The 22,169-nt window shown below is 39.4% G+C and overlaps 1 protein-coding gene across 1 annotated transcript in view; it reads right to left on the bottom strand.

Moving 5' to 3' along the window:
• Positions 1-2,255: 2,255 nt before the first annotated feature.
• Positions 2,256-22,169, bottom strand: part of LOC131903661 (vomeronasal type-2 receptor 116-like) — a 33,844-nt gene continuing 13,930 nt past the window's right edge. Inside the window, exons 3-7 of the mRNA XM_059254372.1 lie at positions 15,466-15,766; positions 14,303-15,109; positions 13,401-13,619; positions 11,850-11,973; positions 2,256-3,184 (exon numbers count right to left, since the gene is read on the bottom strand). Coding sequence (XP_059110355.1) covers positions 2,256-3,184; positions 11,850-11,973; positions 13,401-13,619; positions 14,303-15,109; positions 15,466-15,766 — 2,380 coding nt within the window. The remainder of the gene's footprint in view (positions 3,185-11,849; positions 11,974-13,400; positions 13,620-14,302; positions 15,110-15,465; positions 15,767-22,169) is intronic.

The raw sequence follows: 22,169 nt of genomic DNA, 5'->3' as shown, positions 1-22,169 counted from the left end.
TTTAAAGTATGCAGTGAATGACCTTGATTGTGAAGTGTGTATCTTGGAAGCATCAGAAAAATGCACCTTGTTTTTTACTCAATGTGTTAGTCAGTATAGGATATTAGTAGAAAGTTAGGCTCACCTGTCCCACAGTTAAAATGAATAAACTATTATTTTCAACATGTTTCTAAAACAAAATATATCTATACTGTGAGAAATTGTAGTCTCATTTTTTACTATAAGATTATAGCTAGGAGTAAGAAGAATTATCTCCACGCATTCACTGTCATTCAAGTATAAATTAATTTATTCCATTGTTTTTATTAGAGGACAACTTTTTTTTTACTCTCTACTGATTTTATTGTCCAGATTCAACTTTTCTCAAGCATCTTTATTCTTTGGAGGGGGCTAGCCTTAACACACGTTTGCTTGGCTAACATATTTGGTGTTCTCTCTCTCTCTCTCTCTCTCTCTCTCTCTCTCTCTCTCTCTCTCTCTCTCTCTTTCTCTCTCTCTCTCTCTCTTTCTCTCTCTCACTCTCTCTTCCTTTTTCCATATCAACCACAGATCCCCCTCTCTTCCCTCCTCCTGCTCTGCTCCCACCTTCCCCCCCTACCCAGCTGACCTCCAACATGGTAAGTTCATCCTCTCCTCCAACAATGTAAGTTCACCCATTGGAGGACAGCTAAGTCTGGTACATTTGTTTAAGGCAGGACCAAGCCATTCCTGGCTTCATCAAGGGTGAGCAAGGTGTCCTACCACAGGTAATGGGATCCAGAAAGCCAGTTCCTGCACCAGGGATAGATCCTGATCACAGTGCCAGGGTCCCCTCAAACAGACCCAGCTACACAATCATCTCCCATATGCAGAAGGTCTACTCTGGTTCTATGCAGGGTCCACAACTGTAGAGGACAACTCTTTAAAAAAAAAGTTTGATGTGAATTGAAGGATAATTAATTTCACAACATATTTAATTACTTAGTAAGGAAAGCTAAAGAACAACATTAAAAAATAGAAGATATAAATCAACTTATAATGCCAATTAATAGAACTGCATTGTTATTTTTCATATTATAGTGGAATCACATCATTTTTGCCTTCATTTCCCTCTGACTAAATGATCCTGAATACCTATTCTTTCTCTATTAAAAAATCTTGAACTCTTTTTTTAAGTTGTTATTGCATACATACATTCAAATATCTGTGAGTACATATTAGGAATATAAATGTATGTATAATTCCTATACATAATATATACCTTATATAATATATAACCTATACATATAATTTCAATTATAACATATAAATTATGTACTATATGATTCATGTATATGAATACATATAAATAAACAGTCCTAAATTGTATATGAATATCATTTTGTCTTATAAATCATTTAGTGTGCTCTGCCTCATGGAAGACTTTTTCTTCCTCTGTCAGCTTTACTTTGTTCCTTGTAATCCTTGTATGGTTGAGGCTTACTGAGGTTTGCCATTCACATATGCATGCCTATTGCTGTGTTCCTAGTTCTGCTCATATTTATGAAGTCATGTTGATCAGACATTATGTGTCTTTATGGATAATGTATACATTCCTAAGAGAAATATGATAATTTAGTGAAGGGCCTTGAGACTTTAAGGAACAGATGGATGTTTTTGCACAAATCTGGTATATTAAAAGTTGAATAGAAAATAAAATTTGATCTATATATATTACCACATCTATTGAAAGACAAGATAAAATTTTACTAGGGAACACCTTCAAAATTTAAAACAACATGTGATGAGTACAATTGGAAAAGAGAATATACTTGATGCTTTCAAGCAAATTAAATCAATAACATAATTCTTAGCAGTCTATATTATAGAAGAATATGGTGAGGCAGTGGGACTGGCCATCTTTAATCCCAGAAGAGGTGGTGTGAAGCTGTCCATCTCAGAAGAGCAGAGGCAGATGCAGGTAGATCTCTATGCGTTCAAAGTATCATTATATTCACAGAAAGTTTCAGACAAGCCCAGATACATACTGAGGTCCTGCTCTTATGAAAATACAACCTGGATTTTAAGTGTGGATAACTCCAATAGCTCCAGTATAAAGAGGCTCTATTAAAATTGGATGACTGTAGACAGAAATTTTCCTGTAAACAGATGACCATGTAAAAGCACAAAGAATCAAACCCATACTCTAATTGCATAACACATATTTTCAGTAGAGATCAACTGGACTTCATCTTTGAAATTCATGTCTTAATATGAGAACTATGTTGAGTTTTGAACTAGGTTTTGAGAGGGTTATTCCTTCTAGAATGTGGCCTGTTCCTGATATGATGAATTGAGTTCTTATCTGGCCTTATTAAGATAATATAGCACTTAGGGACAAAAATGAAGCCAAGGAGGGCTGCACTAGAAGCCAAGATAGAGAAGACTTCCATAGCCACCATGACCTTCCCCTTGGTGCTGTGGTAGACAGGGAGGAATGTGACCCAAACACAGAAGAACACCAGCATGCTGAATGACAGGTACTTGGCTTCATTGAATGTGTCAGGTAGATTCCGGGACATGAATGCCATAGTAAAGCTCCCAAGTGCCAAGGTGCAGAGGTATCCCAGGACTCCATGGAAGGCAAAAGATGACCCCTTATTGCACATAATGATGATATTTTCATTTTCAGCATGATAATCTTGGTCAAGGAATGGAGGAGAATTCCCTAGCCAGATTCCACAGAAGACAAGGTGGATCAGAGTACATATGGGGATGATAAAGTTTGGCGCCTTTGATATTATTAACCACCTCACCACTCTCCTTGGAAAAGTAACCTTGAAGGCAATAACCACAGTGATAGCTTTGGCCAACACAGTGGCAAGAGCCACAGTGAAAGCACCTCCAAATACGATCTGCTGCAGGATACAGGTTATGGTGTTGGGATGGCCAATGAAGAGCAAGGCACATAGGAAACAGACAGTGAGTGAGATAAGCAATGTGTAACTAAGGGTCCTATTATTAGCTTTGACAATTGGAGTGTCTCTGTGCTTCACAAAGAGTCCAAGAACCACAGTTGTGAGTACAGAGAAGCACAGAGCTATGGTTGTGAGAGACATCCCCAAGGGGCCCTCATGGTTTAGAAAACTCACAGCTTTCTTGAGACAGTGTTTCTTCTCTGTCTCTGCATAATGATTCTCTGGACACTTCATGCACTGATCCATACCTGATCAGAAATGAAGGTGAGATTTAATCCAAGCTAAAGTTATCTCTTTTATTCTAAGCCATTTTTCTGTACGTTTTGACAGAACTGCTATCTACATCACTTTCCCTTTTTCCTCAGGAACAAAGAAACGCAAACTCTGTAGTGAACATTTTCATATCTATATCACCCACCTTCCTTATCTGTTATTTCAGTTATTATTTATGTGAACTTATAAAGTGTGTTGATCTAACTCAGCCCTCTTTCCTCTTGTTCCATTCCTCAACTTCTTCCAGTTTTACTTCCCAACTTAATGTGCTCTCTTATCTCTTCTTTAAATACATTTTAATACTCACTGAGTCTATTCAGTGATGCTAGTATTTATATATTTTGGAGGCAGCAATTGGAATATAGGCAACATGTCAGAGTCCACAACCTTAAAGAAATATGATGTTCCTCTTTTGGTAGTAGTTATCAACTACTAGTAGATTCTCATACAACCCATCTTCTTTATAGTGATATAAATTAAATACACCTTACACTTTTCTCTCTTATATACCTTCAAGCTTCTTGTGCTATTGTTGTATCTCTTTTGGAAATTATTAGAATACTGAATTACAATACATAAACATACTTTATTCTGAAACCACATCATAAGTCATACCATATTATTAATTTGAATAGTGCAAAAGAGGGAGTATGCTCTTGAAATTATTTTCATAAAAATACTCTTATTAAACATAGGGTATCAGTTTTCTTACCCTTATAAATTGCTTCCTGTTTTCTAATATTGACTCTTCTCTGTGGAAGCTTCAGTGAATAGGCATTACTACATTGTTACAGGCTTGACTAGTGCACTAGTGAATAGTCTTCATTCAAACTGGGGAAAGGTCAGAACTATTGAGACAGTTTTAGGGTATAAAATAAAACAGTATTATAATATTCTGCTCTAGAAAATTCATAAAATTCATCTTGTATTTGAAGTACAAGAAGAGCGATTTGTGCAGGCCAGATTTCCACTGTCATTTTTTGTATGATTTTAAAGAGTAACTCATCACCAGATTTTCAATTTTATTTTATTGACAAATTTTATTAACATATTATTGAATTAACTTTAGTAGAATAAAACTTATCTTTATATACCTTGTAAATAATGTTTCCTTCAGATATTGTGATACATTGTTATATCTGTTCTTAGGACCTACTTTCAAGGTATAACTTCAGGCTCTGTTATTTCCTTCTCTTTTATGTGGAGGTGTTCATTTTGTTTTAGTTTTCTACGTTTTAATGGATGACTAACATTTATAACTCTATTCCTTACTAAAGGCACATGATACATGTAATAAAAACTCCTGTCTGTGTGTGTGTCTGTGTGTGTGTCTCTGTGTGTGTGTGTGTGTGTGTGTGTGTGTGTGTGTGTGTGTGAATATGTGCATGCATATTCACTAAAAGTATGCTTCTTTTGAAAAACAGCTTGAGGGCACAGTCTTTTACATCTCAATGTGAGAAATCCATGAAAGAAGTTGCAGGAATAATGTAAAAGTCAGAGGTCATGAAATACTTCAAGGGAATAGAAACTTTCCGACACAGCTGGGCGGTTGAATATATAAATTCAAGGTTTGATATCATGAATAAAACATGTGAAAGCTTGGGGCAGACCAAATATCATGTATGGAGAGATGGCATAAAATACTACACTTAACTGAGAAGCTATTTGACCTCATAGCTGCTATAACGGGAAGACACTTTAAACTTTTAGAATGTGGCAGTAGAAATTAGTCCATATTCCATCAGGGATTCTACCTCAAAGAGTATTTGGGTAGCAAAAATTGAATTCAATGAGTTTTTCTTATTTTTTTTTAACAAGAGAGAAAAGAAGTTAGGTAGGAAAGTGGAAGATTTGGGAGGGTATGAATATGATCAAAAGATATAGTATGAAATTCTCAAAGAATAGAAAACATTTCAAAAGTGAAATAAACAAATTTAGTATTAGGTATGGAAATACTAGCTTTTAAAATTGTTTCTTCTCAGTGAAATATGCTGTGAAAATTTTCATTACCTATTCTTTAAATGGAGATTTTATATTCCATTGCAGCTCTTAGTTCTTCGTACTAATCTCAGTAACAGACCATTGGAACTGCTTTGAGGATTTTGTTTTATATACTGTTTGGCACAATTGGAGGATAAAAAATGGATATAATCCTATTCATTAAGGAAATTTGAAATTTTAGTTATGCTGTACAGTCAATAATTATGTAGTGGGGATATCAAACACAAACTGCTAATTTTCTGTTCTTTCTGGGAAGAATCATTATTAAAGTAACCTATCCTACATTTAGGTGAGTTATAATCATTATTAAAATACAGTTAGGAAAACATCCATTTTGAGCACTTTATTACTATGTGTTAAATGATGTGGTCTTATCAGTGCACTTGGTCCAGTCAGAGCTGGCAGATTCAGGAAGCCTCTCTCACTTGTCCAGATGGGAGCTCTTGTCCAGATGAGAGGTCCAGAGCAGAATGGGAGCTGGAGGCTGGTCTCTAAGTCTCAGGAAGTGGCTGGGGTCTCTTGTCCAGATGGGAGGTCCAGGGCAGGATAGGAGCTGGGGACTGGTCTCTAAGACTCAGGAAGTATTTGGAATCTCGGGAGGATGGGCGTAGGGACATTCAAAGACAAAGCCAGATTTAAAACAACACTTATCCACAAACCCAGCCCTACAGAACGCACTAGAATAAAAATTCCAACCTAAGGAAGTCAGATGCACCCTCCAAATCACAGGCAATAGAAAATGTCACAGCAGTAAAACCCAAAAGAAGAGAAGTACACACACACTACCACCAAAAATTAACAGGAATGAACAATCACTGGGCATTAATATCCCTTAATATCAATGGACTTAATTCACCTATAAAAAGACACAGGCTTACAGAATGGAAACAAAAGCAGGACCCATCTTTCTGCTGCATACAAGAAACACACGTCAAATTCAAAGACAGACACTATCTAAGAATAAAAGAATGGGAAAAGACTTTCCAATCAAATTGTCTTAAGAAGCTAGCGGGTGTAGCCATCCTAATATCCACCAAATAGATTTCAAACTAAAATCAATCAAAAGAGATCAAGAAAGGGCATTACATACTCATCACAGGAAAGATCCACCAAGATGAAGTTTCAATTCTGGACATTTATGCCCCAAACACAAGGGCACCCACATATGTAAAAGAAACATTACTAAAGCTTAAACCACATAATATACCTCACACATTAATAGTGGGAGACTTCAACACCTCACTTTCAGCACTGGACAGACCTCCCAAATCGAAACTTAACAGAGAAATAAAGGACTTAACTGATGTCATGACTCAAATAGACTTAATCGATATCTACAGAACATTTCATCCCAACAAAAAAAGAATATGCCTTCTTCTCAGCACCCCCATGGAACCTTCTCTAAAATCGACCACATACTTGGCCACAAAGCAAATCTCAACAGATTAAAAAAACAATTGGAATAACCCTCCTGCATTCTATCAAACCACCATGGTTTATAGTTAGACTTCAACAACAACAAAAACTACAGAAAACCTACAATCTCATGGAAACTAAATAATGCTCAACTAAACCACCAATGGGTTAAGGAATAAAGAAAGAAAGAAATTAAAGACTTCCTCGAGATCAACGAAAAATGAAGACACCACATACCCAAACTTATGGGACACTATGAAAGCAGTGCTAAGAGGGAATTCATAGCACTAAATGCCCACATAAAGAAGTTGGAGAAATCTCACACTAGTAACTTAACAGCATACCTGAAAGCTCTAGAAGCAAAGTCTCCCAGGAAGAATAGACACCAGGAAATTATCAAAGTGAGAGCTGAAATCAATTAAATAGAAACAAAGAGAACAATACAAAAAATTAATGAAACAAAGAGTTGGATCTTTGAGAAAACCAACAAGATAGAAAATTCCTTATGCAAACTAACCAAAAGACAGAGAGAGAGCATCCAAATCAACAAAATCAGAAATGAAAAGGGGGACATATCAACACACATTGAGGAAATCCAGAGAATCATCAGGTCATACTTCAAAAAACTCTACTCCACAAAACTGGAAAATCTCAAAGAAATGGATAATTTTCTGGAACAGTACCACATACATAAATTAAATCAAGACCAGATAAACTATTTAAATAGTCCAATAACCCCTAATGAAATAGAAACAGTCATTAAAAGTCTCCCAACCAAAAAAAGCCCAGGACAAGATGGTTTCAGTGCAGAATTCTACCAGATCTTCAAAAAAGAGTTAATATCAATACTCTCTAAATTGTTCCGCACAATAGAAACAGGAGGAACATTACCAAACTCCTTTTATGAGGCTACAATTACCCTGATTCCTAAACCTAACAAGGATAAAACAAAGAAAAAGAACTACAGACCAATCTCCCTCATGAACATTGATGCAAAAATACTCAATAAAATACTGGCAAACAGACTCCAAGAACACATGAATGGTCATATAGAGTACTAACTAATTCTAGAAAAAAAGGCTTCAGTTAGCTGTATATATATATGTCTTTGTGTTCGAGTCTCTTATCAGTTTTCTGCAGAAAATCTCGGCCAGGCCTAACATCAACTGAAGTCTCCAGAAAGAAGGTGGGGCCCCACAACAACAATTCCACATGGACAATAATAATATACCTAAGCTGACAAACATCACCTACAGATCAGCTTTGAACTACAAGGTGCTCAGAGCAATTTTGAAATGACTAGCTGAGATGATCCAGTCTCAAAGACTACTTGAATAAGGATTTGAGATAAACCCTGAACTTTGGTATTATACACAGACTGGATAACGAAGGATATAGTTACCTTTCCTAGAATTTGACAATTAACCTAAAATTTTTCTTTCAGGATAAAGATAACTTCTCCCATACCCAGCAGGAAGCAATTTCAAAAATATGGCGCCCACATTCCTAAAGAGGTGGTGTGGGGTGGTTGGTTTTTTGGTCTTTTAGGTCTTTTAATGGGTTTTGGGTCTTGGGTAATTTTCATTGATTAGGGGGGTTGGTTACAAGTTGTTGTCAAGGGTGAGGAAAAGGGCTAAGCAAAGGAGATTAGATTTAAGGTTCTTATTTAAAAAAAGAGAGAAAGAAAGAAAGAAAAGAAAAATGTAAATACTTTACATTGGTTTGGATTGTTTTATATTGTATACAAATTATATATATTGAAATTGATATTGTTAGAAAATGCTATATGTATATTTCTAATTGTACCATTCATTTAACAATGTAATGCAATTTTCTAATCCTTGAATGTTGTTATTACCAACTATTAGGATATACAGAAATGAAAGTTAGTAGTCAGACATTATAATAGAACTTGTAGTTATATTAGGTATGTTTTCAAGATTGAGTAGATATATTTTAGATAGACAGGTTATCTTTAAACCCTTCAGAGATCTACAGAATATGGCATTTAAAATGTTTTAATAACTTAGAAAATTTTTCTTTTTTGTTATGACTATGAGACATGTTGGCTCCTGACAGTACCAATCTACTTCAGAGAAAATATGGGCATTGAAAAACCTGCAATTGGAGTTAACTTTTATTGTAGCAAAAGTTAGCCACTGGACAACAAAGTATCCTCGAATCAACTGCTGACAAACAGGACAGACAGGACACGAAACAAAGGACTACTGATTCTTGTGAAAACAAATGTGGTTATGGCTTTATCAAAAGGCATCTTCTGAGGCCAGGACAATATAGCACCATCCCTGAAGTGGCCTTCACAATCTGGGAAAGGTACAGTGCCCTTTTCTTCGAAGGCAGCTGAACAGGCAGTGGGCCGATGGCTTCTGATGTGCAATGGGGAGGTAGCTGAAACAGTTATTCTTGAAGAGTAATTAAGCTCACACCTCTCAACAGAAGAATGACATTTAATAGAGGGATGTGGAGAAGAACGGGATGCTGAAATGAAGCCACATACACACATAGCCAAAAAGAATGGACAGCTGAATTCAAAAAACATCAACAATTTCCAGAATTTAAAATCCTGAATCATGACATGACACTAGTGGAATTCAGGTATTTCTGGTATATAGACTGCTCTCACCCAATGTGAGGTTGAACTGTCGACCTTGTGTACATTCTACTTCACAAATGAGTCTGTCAGATACGCTAAGCCTATAGGCTGAAGATGATGCCCCAACACTGCGGAGAAACCTCAGATGATTGTCCAGGCAGCTGGCTGTTTCTGTCAACTCACAATTTTTTGGAAGTTGCTTGCATATACTTCCTGTTTTTATTTTTTTGTTAGCTAATATTATTTCCTTCTTGGGTCTCTGAGGGAGTTGAAGATTAGTTAGTTGACAATTAATTAGGATAGAAAGTGAATTAGATACAATAGAATAGATAATGGAATTATTATCTCTGAATTTGTCAAATACAAATGAACTAGACATTGTTTAGGTATTTATTATTTGTATATATTGTATATAGTTATTTTACTTGTGTATATAGTTTTTCTTATGTTAGTTATAAGCTTTTTCTTTTTTCCTTTTTATTAAAATAGAAAAGGGGAAATATGGTGATATTTTATTTGTATTAAAATGTTATTTGTATGTTAATAAATAAATTTGCCCAGGGGTCAGAGCTATTAGCAAGCCATAGGAAAGCAGGGCAGTGGTGGCGTACACTTGTAATCCCAGCACTTGGTAGGCAGAGCTGGGTAAGTCTCTGTGTGTTCAGGGATACAGCCATTATTGGACACACATGCCTTTAATCTCAATACCAAGCAAGGAAAACCTGGAGGCCTATACAGACAGGCCGTGAGGAGGCGGTCATGTGGTTGGGTTTACAACCAATGAGAAGGCAGAACAGGAACACTATATAAAGACATTAACACAGGGGTAGTGAGTTCGGAGAGGTAGGACCACTGCAGGAGGAAGGGTAAGGTTTTAGCTCTTAGCTCTGACCTCTTGGCTTTCTTCTTTGCATTGGTTCTATGTTTCTTATTTAATAAGAAGGTTGGTTATATCTACAATACCCCACAATAGACTGCTGGCAATGGTCGAGAGACAGCCTGAACTGACCTACACTGTGATGGGATGGCCAAACACCCTCATTGTCGTGCTAGAGACCCCATCCATCGACTGAGGAAACTGGATATAGAGATCCACAGCTAAGCCCCGGGTGGAGCTCCGGGAGTCTAATTAGCTAGAAAGAGGAGGGTTTATATGAGCGAGAATTGTTGAAGCCAAGGTTGGATAAAGCACAGGGACAAATAGCCAAACGAGTGGAAACACATAAACTATGAACCATGGTTGAGGGGTCCCCAACTGGATCAGGCCCTCTCAATGGGTGAGACAGTTGATTGGCTTGATCTGTTTGGGAGGCATCCAGGCAGTGGGACCAGGTCCTGTGCTCATTGCATGAGTTGGCTGTTTGGAACCTGGGGCTTATGCAGGGTCGCTTGGCTTGGCCTGGGAGAAGGGGATTGGATTTGCCTGTACTGAGTCTACAAGGTTGATCTCAGTCCTCGGGGGAGGCTTTCCCCTGAAGGACGTGGGAATGGGCGTGAGCTGGGGGGAAAGGTAGTGGGGCGGGAGGGGGGAGAACAAGGAAATCCGTGGCTGATATGTAGAACTGAATTGTAATGTAAAATAAAGGAAAAGAAAAGAAAAGAAATAAAAAAAAAGAACAGAGAGAGAGAACAAGGAATAAGAGACCATAATAAATGAAGACCGCATGAGAATAGGAAGAAGCAAAATCCCAGAAATTCTCAAAGATACCTCACAATAGACTACTGGCAATGGTCGAGAGACAGCCAGAACTGACCTACTCTGGTGATAGGATGGCCAAACACCCTAATTGTCATGCTAGAAACCTCATCCAATGACTGAGGTAACCAGATGCAGAGATCCATGGCCAGGCCCCAAGTGGAGCTCCAGGAGTCCAATTGGCGAGAAAGAGGAGGGTTTGTATGATCGAGAATTGTTGAGACCAAGGTTGGAAAAAGCACAGGGACAAATAGCCAAAAGAATGGAAACACATGAACTATGAACCAATAGCTGAGGAGCCCCCAACTGGATCAGGCCCTGTGGATAAGTGAGACAGTTGATTAGCTTGATCTGTTTGGGAGGCATCCAGGCAGTGGGACCAGGACCTGTCCTCAGTGCATGAGCTGGCTGTTTGGAACCTGGGGCATATACAGGAACACTTGGCTCAGCCTGGAAGGAGGGAACTGGGCCTGCCTGGACTGAATCTACCAGTTTGCACTCAATCCTCAGGGGAGTCTTTGCTGGAGGACATGGGAATGGGAGGCAGGCTGGAGGGAAGACAGGGAGGGGGGAGGGAGGGAGGAGAACAAGGGAATCCGTGGCTGATATGCAAAATTAAATTAAATTTAAAAATAATATTAAAAAATTATGTGGGGAAATAAAGCATTTTTGTTAGTACAGACAAAAGGGGTTTCCTTCAGGAAACAATAGCTGAAGTTGATCAGAAATGTAAACCAATTATGAATTTCAGTGCCTGCTCTGCAGTATTTCAAGACATGGTGATGCACATTATCATATCCTAAATAAGAGAAGGAATACCTTTGTCTGACTTCCCTCTAGATATTTTTCACTTTTTAAGATAATGCAGAATCCTGTAGAAATGTGGAACCATGTCTGTAAGATTTATTCTTACCTGTATCATTGGAAATCTCATTGTCTGCACAAGGAGTACAATCATAGCAGCAAACAGCCTTGCCCTCTAGGGAAACTTTCCTGAATCCAGGTCCACAGCTCTCACTGCACACAGAATGAGGAATCTGAGAAAAATGGGAGCAAAGTTAACAAATTCTCATGCTTTATTGAAAGTCTCAATAATATTTTTAATATCACATAATTAATTTGCAAGTTTTATTCCTATATAAGTAGAAAGAGAATTTGAACATCTGTGGTCAATACAAAATTGGTGTGAAGATTATCCCATTATTAGACAGTTTGCATCATAATGAGGTAGGGACAAGTTTGATGCAGGGAGGTCATAGAAGACATGACCTAGAAGGTCAAGTGGTCTTTCCAGATGGATCTTGTCTCTGTGCATGCAAACAAATTGTGAGCATCCCTGTGAGTGTTTTTAAAGAGAAGTTTAAAGGGTTCACTCTAAGAGTAAGCATCACCATTCTATAGGCTGTTGTCTCAGAATTGAGAATGAGAAAAGGTGATTTATGGTATTTACTTTTTTCTATTGACTGAGAATATGATGTCATCAGGAACTTCATGCTCCTAGAGCAATAAATTTCCAAAGATAAGGGCTGAAGGCTCATACTGTCATCCAAAAGAAACACTTGCTTAAGTTACATTAGGTATGTATGTATCTCCAGTAGCACAATAAGAGATAACAGACACACATGCACACTAATATTTCAATTCAAGGGGTTGATAAAAGAAGTGATAACTGTTTATCGTCTGTAATTTTAAGCATGGAATCAAGATGAACTACACAAATTTTAGATACAGTGAAGGAATTCTAATAGAGACATTGTGTATTGGTTTGAATGAAAAGTGGAAATTATAAACCCAGATATGTGACTATATATTTCCTCATTGGTGGTGCTATCTTGAGAGTTATTTCAACTTTGAGACTTATTGGCAGAATTATTTCAGTGGTTGGGGATTTTGAAAATGTATGGCCCTCACCTAATTCCAGTATTCACTCTCTGCTTCCAGTGTGGACTGAGACATTTTGTTTGAGGTTCCTGCCCATCTCTCCATGATTGCCAGACATTGGCATGCCTCCTGAGTATAGAGGAAACTCGAAACAACAGAACCATAAGTCAGATAAACTCTTTTTTCCAAAAGTCACTTCTGGTGATGGTGTTTGATCATAGCAAGAAAATATAACTTATTCAGTTTTCTTTTGTGAATGTAGAGATTTTCGACATCAGAATGTCCTGTGAGACATTATGAAGATTGCATATACTACTTCTCAGTTGTACTTAATTTGTATCAAATTAACAAAATTTAACCCATGCACCACTGAATGTTAGCAGACATTTAAAGCTTAAAAACGTCCTTTTTTTTAAGAATCAGGGGATTATGAAGCACTGTTTTCTAGTAGTTACTTTTTGTCTTTGTCTACTGGGAATTTTATAGTACTGGGATTTAATTTCAAAAGTAGAAGTTGTTATACTGGGGGATATATGTGTATTATTATAATAAGTTTAATGCATTGAGATAATATATAACCCACCTCCAAATATCTTTCTGGCCATTGTATCATCTTCTCAGATAAAGTCAACTGTTGACTCTGGGGAGCATTGGGCAAAAAATTTCCTACTTTCACTTTTAGTCCAAGACCCTTGGGAAAATTCCAAAAGTTGAGAATATCATACTTATCAGCATTTAACTTCTGTTTCCATTCTAGAGCCATGTTGGCTCCCATGTGGATATTCCTCAAGAAAGGATGAAGCTGAAAGTGATACAAGAAGATGTTTCAATGTAGGTCTGAGAGTTTTACCACTAATGGATTATAGAATAATTTTCAATGTTCATTATCTGTGGTGTAGGACACAATAATAATGTAGGTATCATTGAAGGTCAGCAAAGATGGCCTAAGTTAATGAGATACAATTCTCCATCCGAGGAACAGTCAGCCTCAAGAACATCTTCTACACAAACTTAGAAATGGATTCAGTGAGTATTGATTGAAGCAAATCTCAATTTCTTTAAAAGAAAGCTATACCCATTTACACACAGAGTTCATCCCAAAGTTCATTGAGTAAAATGTGGGTACTTATGACTAAAATTCTTAGGTTTCTGGTGTAATCATTACAATGAAAAAATTGTGCAGATATTTGTGACACTATTTTTATAATCATTAAAATCATTTCTTCCTTGCCACTAGCATCTTATTCCTCAGCAACATGAACAGAAAGATCTGCACTCACCTGAAGATACGATAACACATGAAGTATCTCCTGTGTATGGATACACACACACACACACACACACACACACACACACACACACACACACACAAACACATGCATATATGTATGTATATATACATATACTATATACCTAGTTTGGTGCCTCTGAAGACTCTCAAAATTTCACGTTATAGTTGCTCTAATACAACGGAAGGAATATTACCTGCCAGGGGACGAACACCATTCTTTCCCCATTTCCAAGTGGTTGCATTTGTACTTGCTGAAGACTCATCTCATGGAGACTGTGGGCCACAGTATAGACAGCCTTGTATGTATTGTAGCTGTCTTCATTCATTTCTATGTCAAACATATGTCTAGGTAGTAATTCCAAGGAAGCATTGGGTTGGCAGTTCTCCAAAAGATGACAATCAAGCTCTGAAAATGGGCACTTGAAGAACAAAAACCACAATTTAGGAAGGTAATTGTCTTCTGGGTATTTATAAGGATTAACTGTTTGGATAAAATTTTTAAATTTAGTCACCTGCTCATGGTGTTGTGAAAAAATGAGACTTCCATGGAATGAATCTAGCAAGAAAAAATCAGCGATATTAGTAACATCCCACTCAGAGGTCATGACCCAGACTTTACTTGTCAAAATCTGTTGCCCTAGATTGTTCACTAAACCTTGTAGTGAATCATTTTCACCATAAATGATGATAATATTGGCCAATGTTTCCTGGATGATGCCAAGACTTTTCCAGTATTTGTATGAAAATGAATTCCAGGTGCTTTGAATCATTTCAACAAAAGCTATGCAGACTTGATTTTTCTCCATTTTTTCTCTGATATCTGCTAAAAACTGAGTCCCTCTGTGATCATCTTGGATAAGAAGACCAACCCAGGTCCAGCCAAAATGAAGCATCAAAGAGACCATGGCAAGAGACAGACTTGTGCCTTGGGGGGCCATCTGGTAGAGAGAAGTAAACTGACCTCGGTCACTGAAGATAGGCTCAAAAGGACCAACAGTGAGCTGAAGAGAAAACAATTAGAAACAAGAGAAAGAACAATGGCATTACGAACAATCCTTGTTCTGCAGAAACAGGTGGAAATGGTTAGCACAATGATGGATTCACCCTGATTTTAAAGGCGAATTTCTGTCAGAGATGTTTTCAGTAAATGTCTGGCCTATTTTCTATTTTTATTAATCCTCCTTGTCTACTCCAACCACCCCTTTCTTTTCCCAGTTCCTTAAATAGAGGTCCATCTCCAATTGTCTGGACAATTGTCATTGATATCTAACTAATCCAAATTCACCTTTTTAACCTATGGACACACCTGAAATGTCAGCAAAAGAGATCTGCATTTTTATCCCATACAACTCCTCACCTGTGGAAATTTGTAGAGCTGAAGCAGTGTCCCAATATGGGCAGATTTTGCCCACGATGGTCCTGTTATTGCAGCAGTTGACTTTCTCTCCTTTACACATTTATAATTACAGTAAACATGGCGATTACTACTCAGGCCTGTGAGCCAAAAAAGAGCATGCATAAGAATGTTTTTCTCACTGTATGCGACATTATAGAAGTCAAATCCCAGAGAGATGTTTGGTAAAAGATGAGGGTTCCTGTTGATCTCCTCAATGGCAAATACCAAGGCCAGAACCAACTGGTGTATTTTAAAATTATACCTGCAGAGATTGAATAAAAACATACTTGAGGAAATTACAGACTACACAGAACTGCAGATTCCGACTACAAAGACTAATGGACAGATTCCAGAATTCCTGGGTGCAGCTGGGTATTTCAGTGTTTGTGGAAACTGCAATGCCTCTATACATAAGCACAAAGTATGAGAATTAAGCCGCTAATCTTGACTGAGACTAAATGAAAGACATTCAAGCCTTTAAAAAATGGTGATGCTCGCCTTTAATCCCAGTACTTGGGAGGCAGAGCCAGGCAGATCTCTGTGAGTTCGAGGCCAGCCTGGTCTACAAAGCAAGTTCCAGGAAAGGCACAAAGCTACACAGAGAAACTCTGTCTCAAAAATTTTTTTAAAAAAAGCTCTCTGGTTCATATTTCATGTGTTTCCGTTTGTTTGGCTCTTTGTCTCTGTGCTTTATCCGACCTTGGTCTCAACAATTCTCTCTCATATAAACTCTCCTCATTCTCGCTAATTGGACTCCCAGAGATCCACCTGGGGCCTAGTCATGATCTCTGCATCCAGATCCCTCAGTAGTTGGATGAGGTTTCTAGCAGGACAATTAGGGTGTTTGGCCATCCCATCACCAGAGTAGGTCAATTCGGACTGTCTCTCGACCATTGCCAGCAGTCTGTTGTGGGGGTATCTTTGTGGATTTCTGTGGGCCTCTCTAGCACTTTGTTTCTTCCTATTCTCATGTGGTCTTCATTTACCATGGTCTCCTATTCCTTGTTCTCCCTCTCTGTTGTTGATCCAGCTGGAATCTCCCATTCACCCAAGCTCTCTTTCCCTCGACCCTCGCCCTTCACTACCCCCACTCCTGTCCAGGCTGTTCATGTAGATCTCATTCCATTTCTCTGTCATTGGGCGATCCCTGTGTCTTTCTTGGGGTCCTGATTTCCAGGTAGCCTCCCTGGTGATGTGAGTAGCAGCCAATGGCTGAGGGGTCACCAACTGGATCAGGCCCTCTGAGTGGGTGAGACAGTTGATTGGCCTGATCTGTTTGGGAGGCATCCAGGCACTGGCACTGGGTCCTGTGCTCATTGCATGAGTCGGCTATTTGAAACCTGGGGCCTATGCAGGGTCGCTTGGCTCGGCCTGGGAGGAGGGGACTGGACCTGCCTGGACTGAGTCCACCAGGTTGATCTCAGTCTGTGGGGAAGGCTTTGCCCTGGAGGAGATTGGAATGGGAGGCGGGCTGGGGGGAAGGTGAGGGGGGTATGAGGGGGGAGATCAAGGGAATCTGTGCCTGTATGTAGAACCTAATTGTATTGCAAAATAAAAATTAAAAAAAATGTTATAATAGCATCTAATATTTTATGTACTAATTTCAAAAATAAAATAAAAACTACATAATAATAAGAATAATAATAAACAGTTGTAACGAAAAAAAAAAAAAAGCTCTCTGATTATGGCTCCAGCCCTAGAACTTCCAGATGCCTCAAAACCTTTTCATTGCCAAAGACAAAGGGGGCTTTACCCAAATGTTGGGACCATGGAAATTCCTTGTGATACATCAGTCCAAATGATTGGACCCTGTAGCCATAGGATGGCCTATCTGTCAAATATATGTGGAGAGTACTGCTAGCTTAATAAAAGAATACAATTGAGTTAAATGTGTTAAGAACTGATGCTCATAGTATTTAGAAAAATGAGGTCTTCTACTGAGGAAAAAAATCATCAACTGTTTAATGACTGTTTGACCCAGTACAAGACTCTACTCCTGGCCCCAACTTGAGTTCAGTTTGTCATCAATCCAGCTATCCCTCTTGCCTGATGATGACCTTCAGGTGCTCAGACAAGACTGTCACCAGATGAATGATGAAACCAGGAACGTGGGAGATGCAATACTTACTTTTAATAAAAATTATTTGTGCCTAAACCAGGAACCTCATCCCAGGAAGAGGAACTGATTGATCTAGCCCAGTATCTCCTATGGGGAAAAGGAAACTCCACTACTATATACATGGACCAACAGTTGATATGATTTTACAAGTGGGTATGTCAACTGTGTGATCTATAGAGAAAGATGGCTTCTCACTGCTGGAAAAGGACATTAAAAAATATTGGCCCTGATACGGACTAAGTGGCTACCCCTAGAAATTGATGTCCTCCATGGGCACACAGTTTAACTCACTCTCTGACAGATAACACTAAAACTTGGTAATGTTCTGATGACACATACCACAAACCAGTGCTACCTGAGACTGTAAGGTAAAGAAAAAATGGTCAGTACAAAACTATATGTAGTCAGGATATTTTCTATGTCATGGCCTGATGGTAGTTGGGACAAATCTCTCCTACTTGCATCCCCCAGGTAAACACACAAAGGCTTATAGTTAATCTGTGGCTTTACCTGACTCCCATTAAATGTTGCTCCTTGAGTGTCTCGCTGGTGTCTCTCCCTGCCTTCTTGCTGCCTCTCTCTTTGAATTTCCTGATGACTTTAAGCTGCTTTGCCATAAGACAAGTGGCTTTATTTATCAACCCATCAGAGCAACACATATTTGCATTGCAGAGAAAGATAGTCCTCCATCACCTATGTGTTGATGGCAAGTACCAAAGGAAAAGTTCATTCTCTCAGAAATAACTGGCTGGATTCTGGTAACAAACCTTCACCAGGCTATTCCCCTGGGTACCACAAAATTTTCTGAGTTGTTCAGACGAAGGTATGTTATAGCTATACTCGGCACACTAGCATGGCATATCTCAGGGATATACCAGGATTATGTTAAAGTAAATAGAAACAGAGAGTCCTTACCCAGTAAGGGATCCAAATGAAAGACCAACACCCTGTCAAATGTTGGAAAAACTGACTTCAACCAAGATCTGGCTTGCTGAGGAAGGGAAAAATACTTGCAACTTTCTTATAGATACCATTTTTGAGTGGTTAGAAGTGTTCCTCATATAGTAGCTAAAAAGCTCAGGAATAAATGGATGCTCCAATTTGGCTTCCTTCTAACAATAGGTTCCAACAATATGCTGATTTTCATAACCCAAACCCTCTTAATTAATAGCTAGGGCTTTAGACATAGAGCAGAATCTTCACTGTGTATCTAGACCTCAGAGTTGTCAGCTGGCAGAAAGAATGAACAGGACATCAATTGAAACTCCATCAAAATTCTCATTAGAGTCCAGAAAAAGATGGATCGTCTTCCTCCTTTACAGTGCCTCAGTTTACATTTTCCCATATTAGGAGGAATTAACTACCTATGAGATTATATTTGGAAGAATTCCCCACCTGCTTCCAAAGCTCAGAGACAAGCAGTTGACAAAACTCTTTAATCATTTCCTTATCAAGTCACTAAAGGCATTCCAGTTCTCCACACAGGCTATTCACTGAATTATCTGAGATACCCAGCCATCTTCTGAGTCCACCACCAATTTCACCTTGCTTAAGTAGAGTGATATCCTCTGTGACAAGTGAGTAACCAAATGGACACTGGAGCTAATCTCTTAAGGACCCTACAAGGTCATTCTCACCACTCCTCTTGTGGTGAATGTAGGTGCTGTTACATCACAGACCCACCACACCCAGATAAAGAGAGTGGAAGCCACAGATGCTATTCTCAAATGGAATGTCTCTGAACTATGGGCCCATTAATAATAAGGTTTCATTGGTCCCCAGGTTCTTGCACTCCCTACTCTTATACCTCTTACTGAATCTTGTGTTTTCCACTATGGGTACGAACACAGGGTCACAGTCCAAGCCTCACTGCTCTCAGAGCTGGACTGGAGATTGAGGATGACAGATACATGGAAGGTATTATCTGATGTGACTACAGACCAGCAGCCTTTATCTCATCTTGACCTTTACTTGCTGATGCCTACTTTATGTGTTTGGCTGTACTGGAGAAATGAAGGATGTGAGAGTTTATCTTTTAGATAGTAATACAAAGTTTACGATTCCATGCATTCCCTGTGGCTTTGTCACCTAGTTGCCAGCATCAAGGAGGCTTCCATTGTAAAACTGGAGAGTCCTAAAATGATTGATTTAAAAAGATTGTGGTCGCCGGGCGGTGGTGGCTCACGCCTTTAATCCCAGCACTCGGGAGGCAGAGCCAGGTGGATCTCTGTGAGTTCGAGGCCAGCCTGGGCTACCAAGTGAGTTCCAGGAAAGGCGCAAAGCTACACAGAGAAACCCTGTCTCGAAAAACCAAAAAAAAAAAAAAAAAAAAAAAAGATTGTGGTCTTTGGGAAATAAGAATAACCTAAGAAATCAGACTCTATTATGTAGGTCAGACCTTAGGGATTGAGTTATATCATTCCCATCCAAAATCAGCCAGAATTGCTGGTTATGCTTAGACCATGCCCTCATAGTACATAGGGATATGAATTAAACAGACTGTCAGCCCATTGACTGACATACTCACAGTGACTGTGGGTAGCCTTAATTAAATTAGGAGACTTACAAGGGACAAAGAAATCTAATATCCCAAATTTTTAACCTACATACTTCTCCTTATTTTGATAGCTGATATTCGGCCTAATGGGATGATGTAAAATATATATATATATATATATATATATATATATATATATATATATATATGCAATATTACTGGGGACTACTTGGTGGACATATATTAATGGTTTGACTCAATGGCTCTTCTAATTGTTTCCAAACTTAGAAGATATGTTGATCAGAACTTAGAGGCATTAAAAGTTCATGTTTCTGAATTAAAACTGATCAGGAACAATTAGAGAAGTTCTTGGCATGGTTGTGAAAATATTTGCTCCCCCTGGCAACCTACTCTGCTATCAGCACTGGGTAGGCATCTAACTCTTATTCTGATTGGATCATGAAATAAAATGGTCATGATTTGTCTCATTCCCTGAGAACAGTTGTGAATGTAGCAGTGCCCCAGGCCTTAGTAGGCCTCCAGAGCTTAGCACAACTGACTGGATGGTGGAAGTGCCATTCAGCTTGTAAAGCTCAGCAAATGGACAGCACCACCTGATGAAAATGAAAACAAAACACATAGTTTTCAGAAAGACTCTAAATGTATTAAACTTGCTTTTTGCTTCTGTAGGTCCAATTCTTGCTAACTGTTCTTGTTAACTGATGCATTTTAATACAGAACATGTTTTTTGTACTTAAAAGCTCATCCTGAGAAAGTCTCCATGCTACAGTGACTGGGGGTAGCCTTAATTAACATTAGGAGACTTACAAGGGACAAAGAAATCTAATATCCCAAATTTTTAATCTACATACTTTTCCTTATTTGGATAGCTGATATTCAGCATATATATATATATATAAAAATCATCCCATTATATATATAGAAATCATATATATAGAAATATATATATATATATAAATCATTCCATTATATATATGCATATGTATATGCAATATTACTTGGCCTCTGGGACTACTTGGTGGACATATACAAATGGATTGACTCAATGGCTATTCTAACTGTTTACAAATTAAGTAGATATGTTGATCAGAACTTACAGGCATTAAAGTTCCTGTTTCTGAATTAAAAAACAGATTTCCTTCTGCCCCGGACTTCCCTTCTGAAGCACAGGTGAGTGCCCTAGCTTGCCAGGACCCCATCCCTGGGCACCAGCCACACCGGGGAAGACCTGCCCAACTTGGCCCCAGGTTCTGGTCCCTGGGCAGGTTCCCTTCTAGCCCCACCGGGAAGCATCCCCTTCTCCAAGACCCCTGGCAGACCCTGCAGTCTCCACGCCCTGCCCCCACGCCCATCCACCTGAGCCCCAAGCCTCTTCCTGAGACTTAGAGGCTGGCCCCCAGCTCCCATCTTGCCCAGGACTTCCCTTCTGAAGCACAGGTGAGTGCCCTAGCTTGCCCCCGACCCCATCCCTGGGCACCAGCCACTCCGGGGAAGACCTGCCCAACTTGGCCCCAGGTTCTGCTCACCGGGCAGGTTCCCTTCCAGCCCCAACGGGAAGGATCCCCTTCTCCAAGACCCCTGGCAGACCCTGCAGTCTCCACGCCCTGCCCCCACGCCCATCTGCCTGAGCCCCAAGCCTCTTCCTGAGACTTAGAGGCCGGCCCCCAGCTCCCATCTTGCCTAGGACTTCCCTTCTGAAGCACAGGTGAGTGCCCTAGCTTGCCCCGGAACCCATCCCTGGGCACCAGCCACTCTGGGGAAGACCTGCCCAACTTGGCCCCAGGTTCTGGTCCCCGGGCAGGTTCCCTTCTAGCCCCACTGGGAAGGAACCCCTTCTCCAAGACCCCTGGCAGACCCTGCAGTCTCCACGCCCTGCCCCCACGCCCATCCACCTGAGCCCCAAGACTCTTCCTGAGACTTAGAGGCCAGCCCCCAGCTCCCATCTTGCCCAGGACTTCCCTTCTGAAGCACAGGTGAGTGCCCTAGCTTGCCCCGGACCCCATCCCTGGGCACCAGCCACTCTGGGGA

The sequence above is a fragment of the Peromyscus eremicus genome, chromosome 1 (genome assembly GCF_949786415.1).
Source record: "Peromyscus eremicus chromosome 1, PerEre_H2_v1, whole genome shotgun sequence".
NCBI classification, from domain to species: Eukaryota; Metazoa; Chordata; class Mammalia; order Rodentia; family Cricetidae; genus Peromyscus; species Peromyscus eremicus.
Note: the sequence above shows the minus strand (reverse complement) of the source record. Positions and strands in the feature narration are given on the sequence as shown.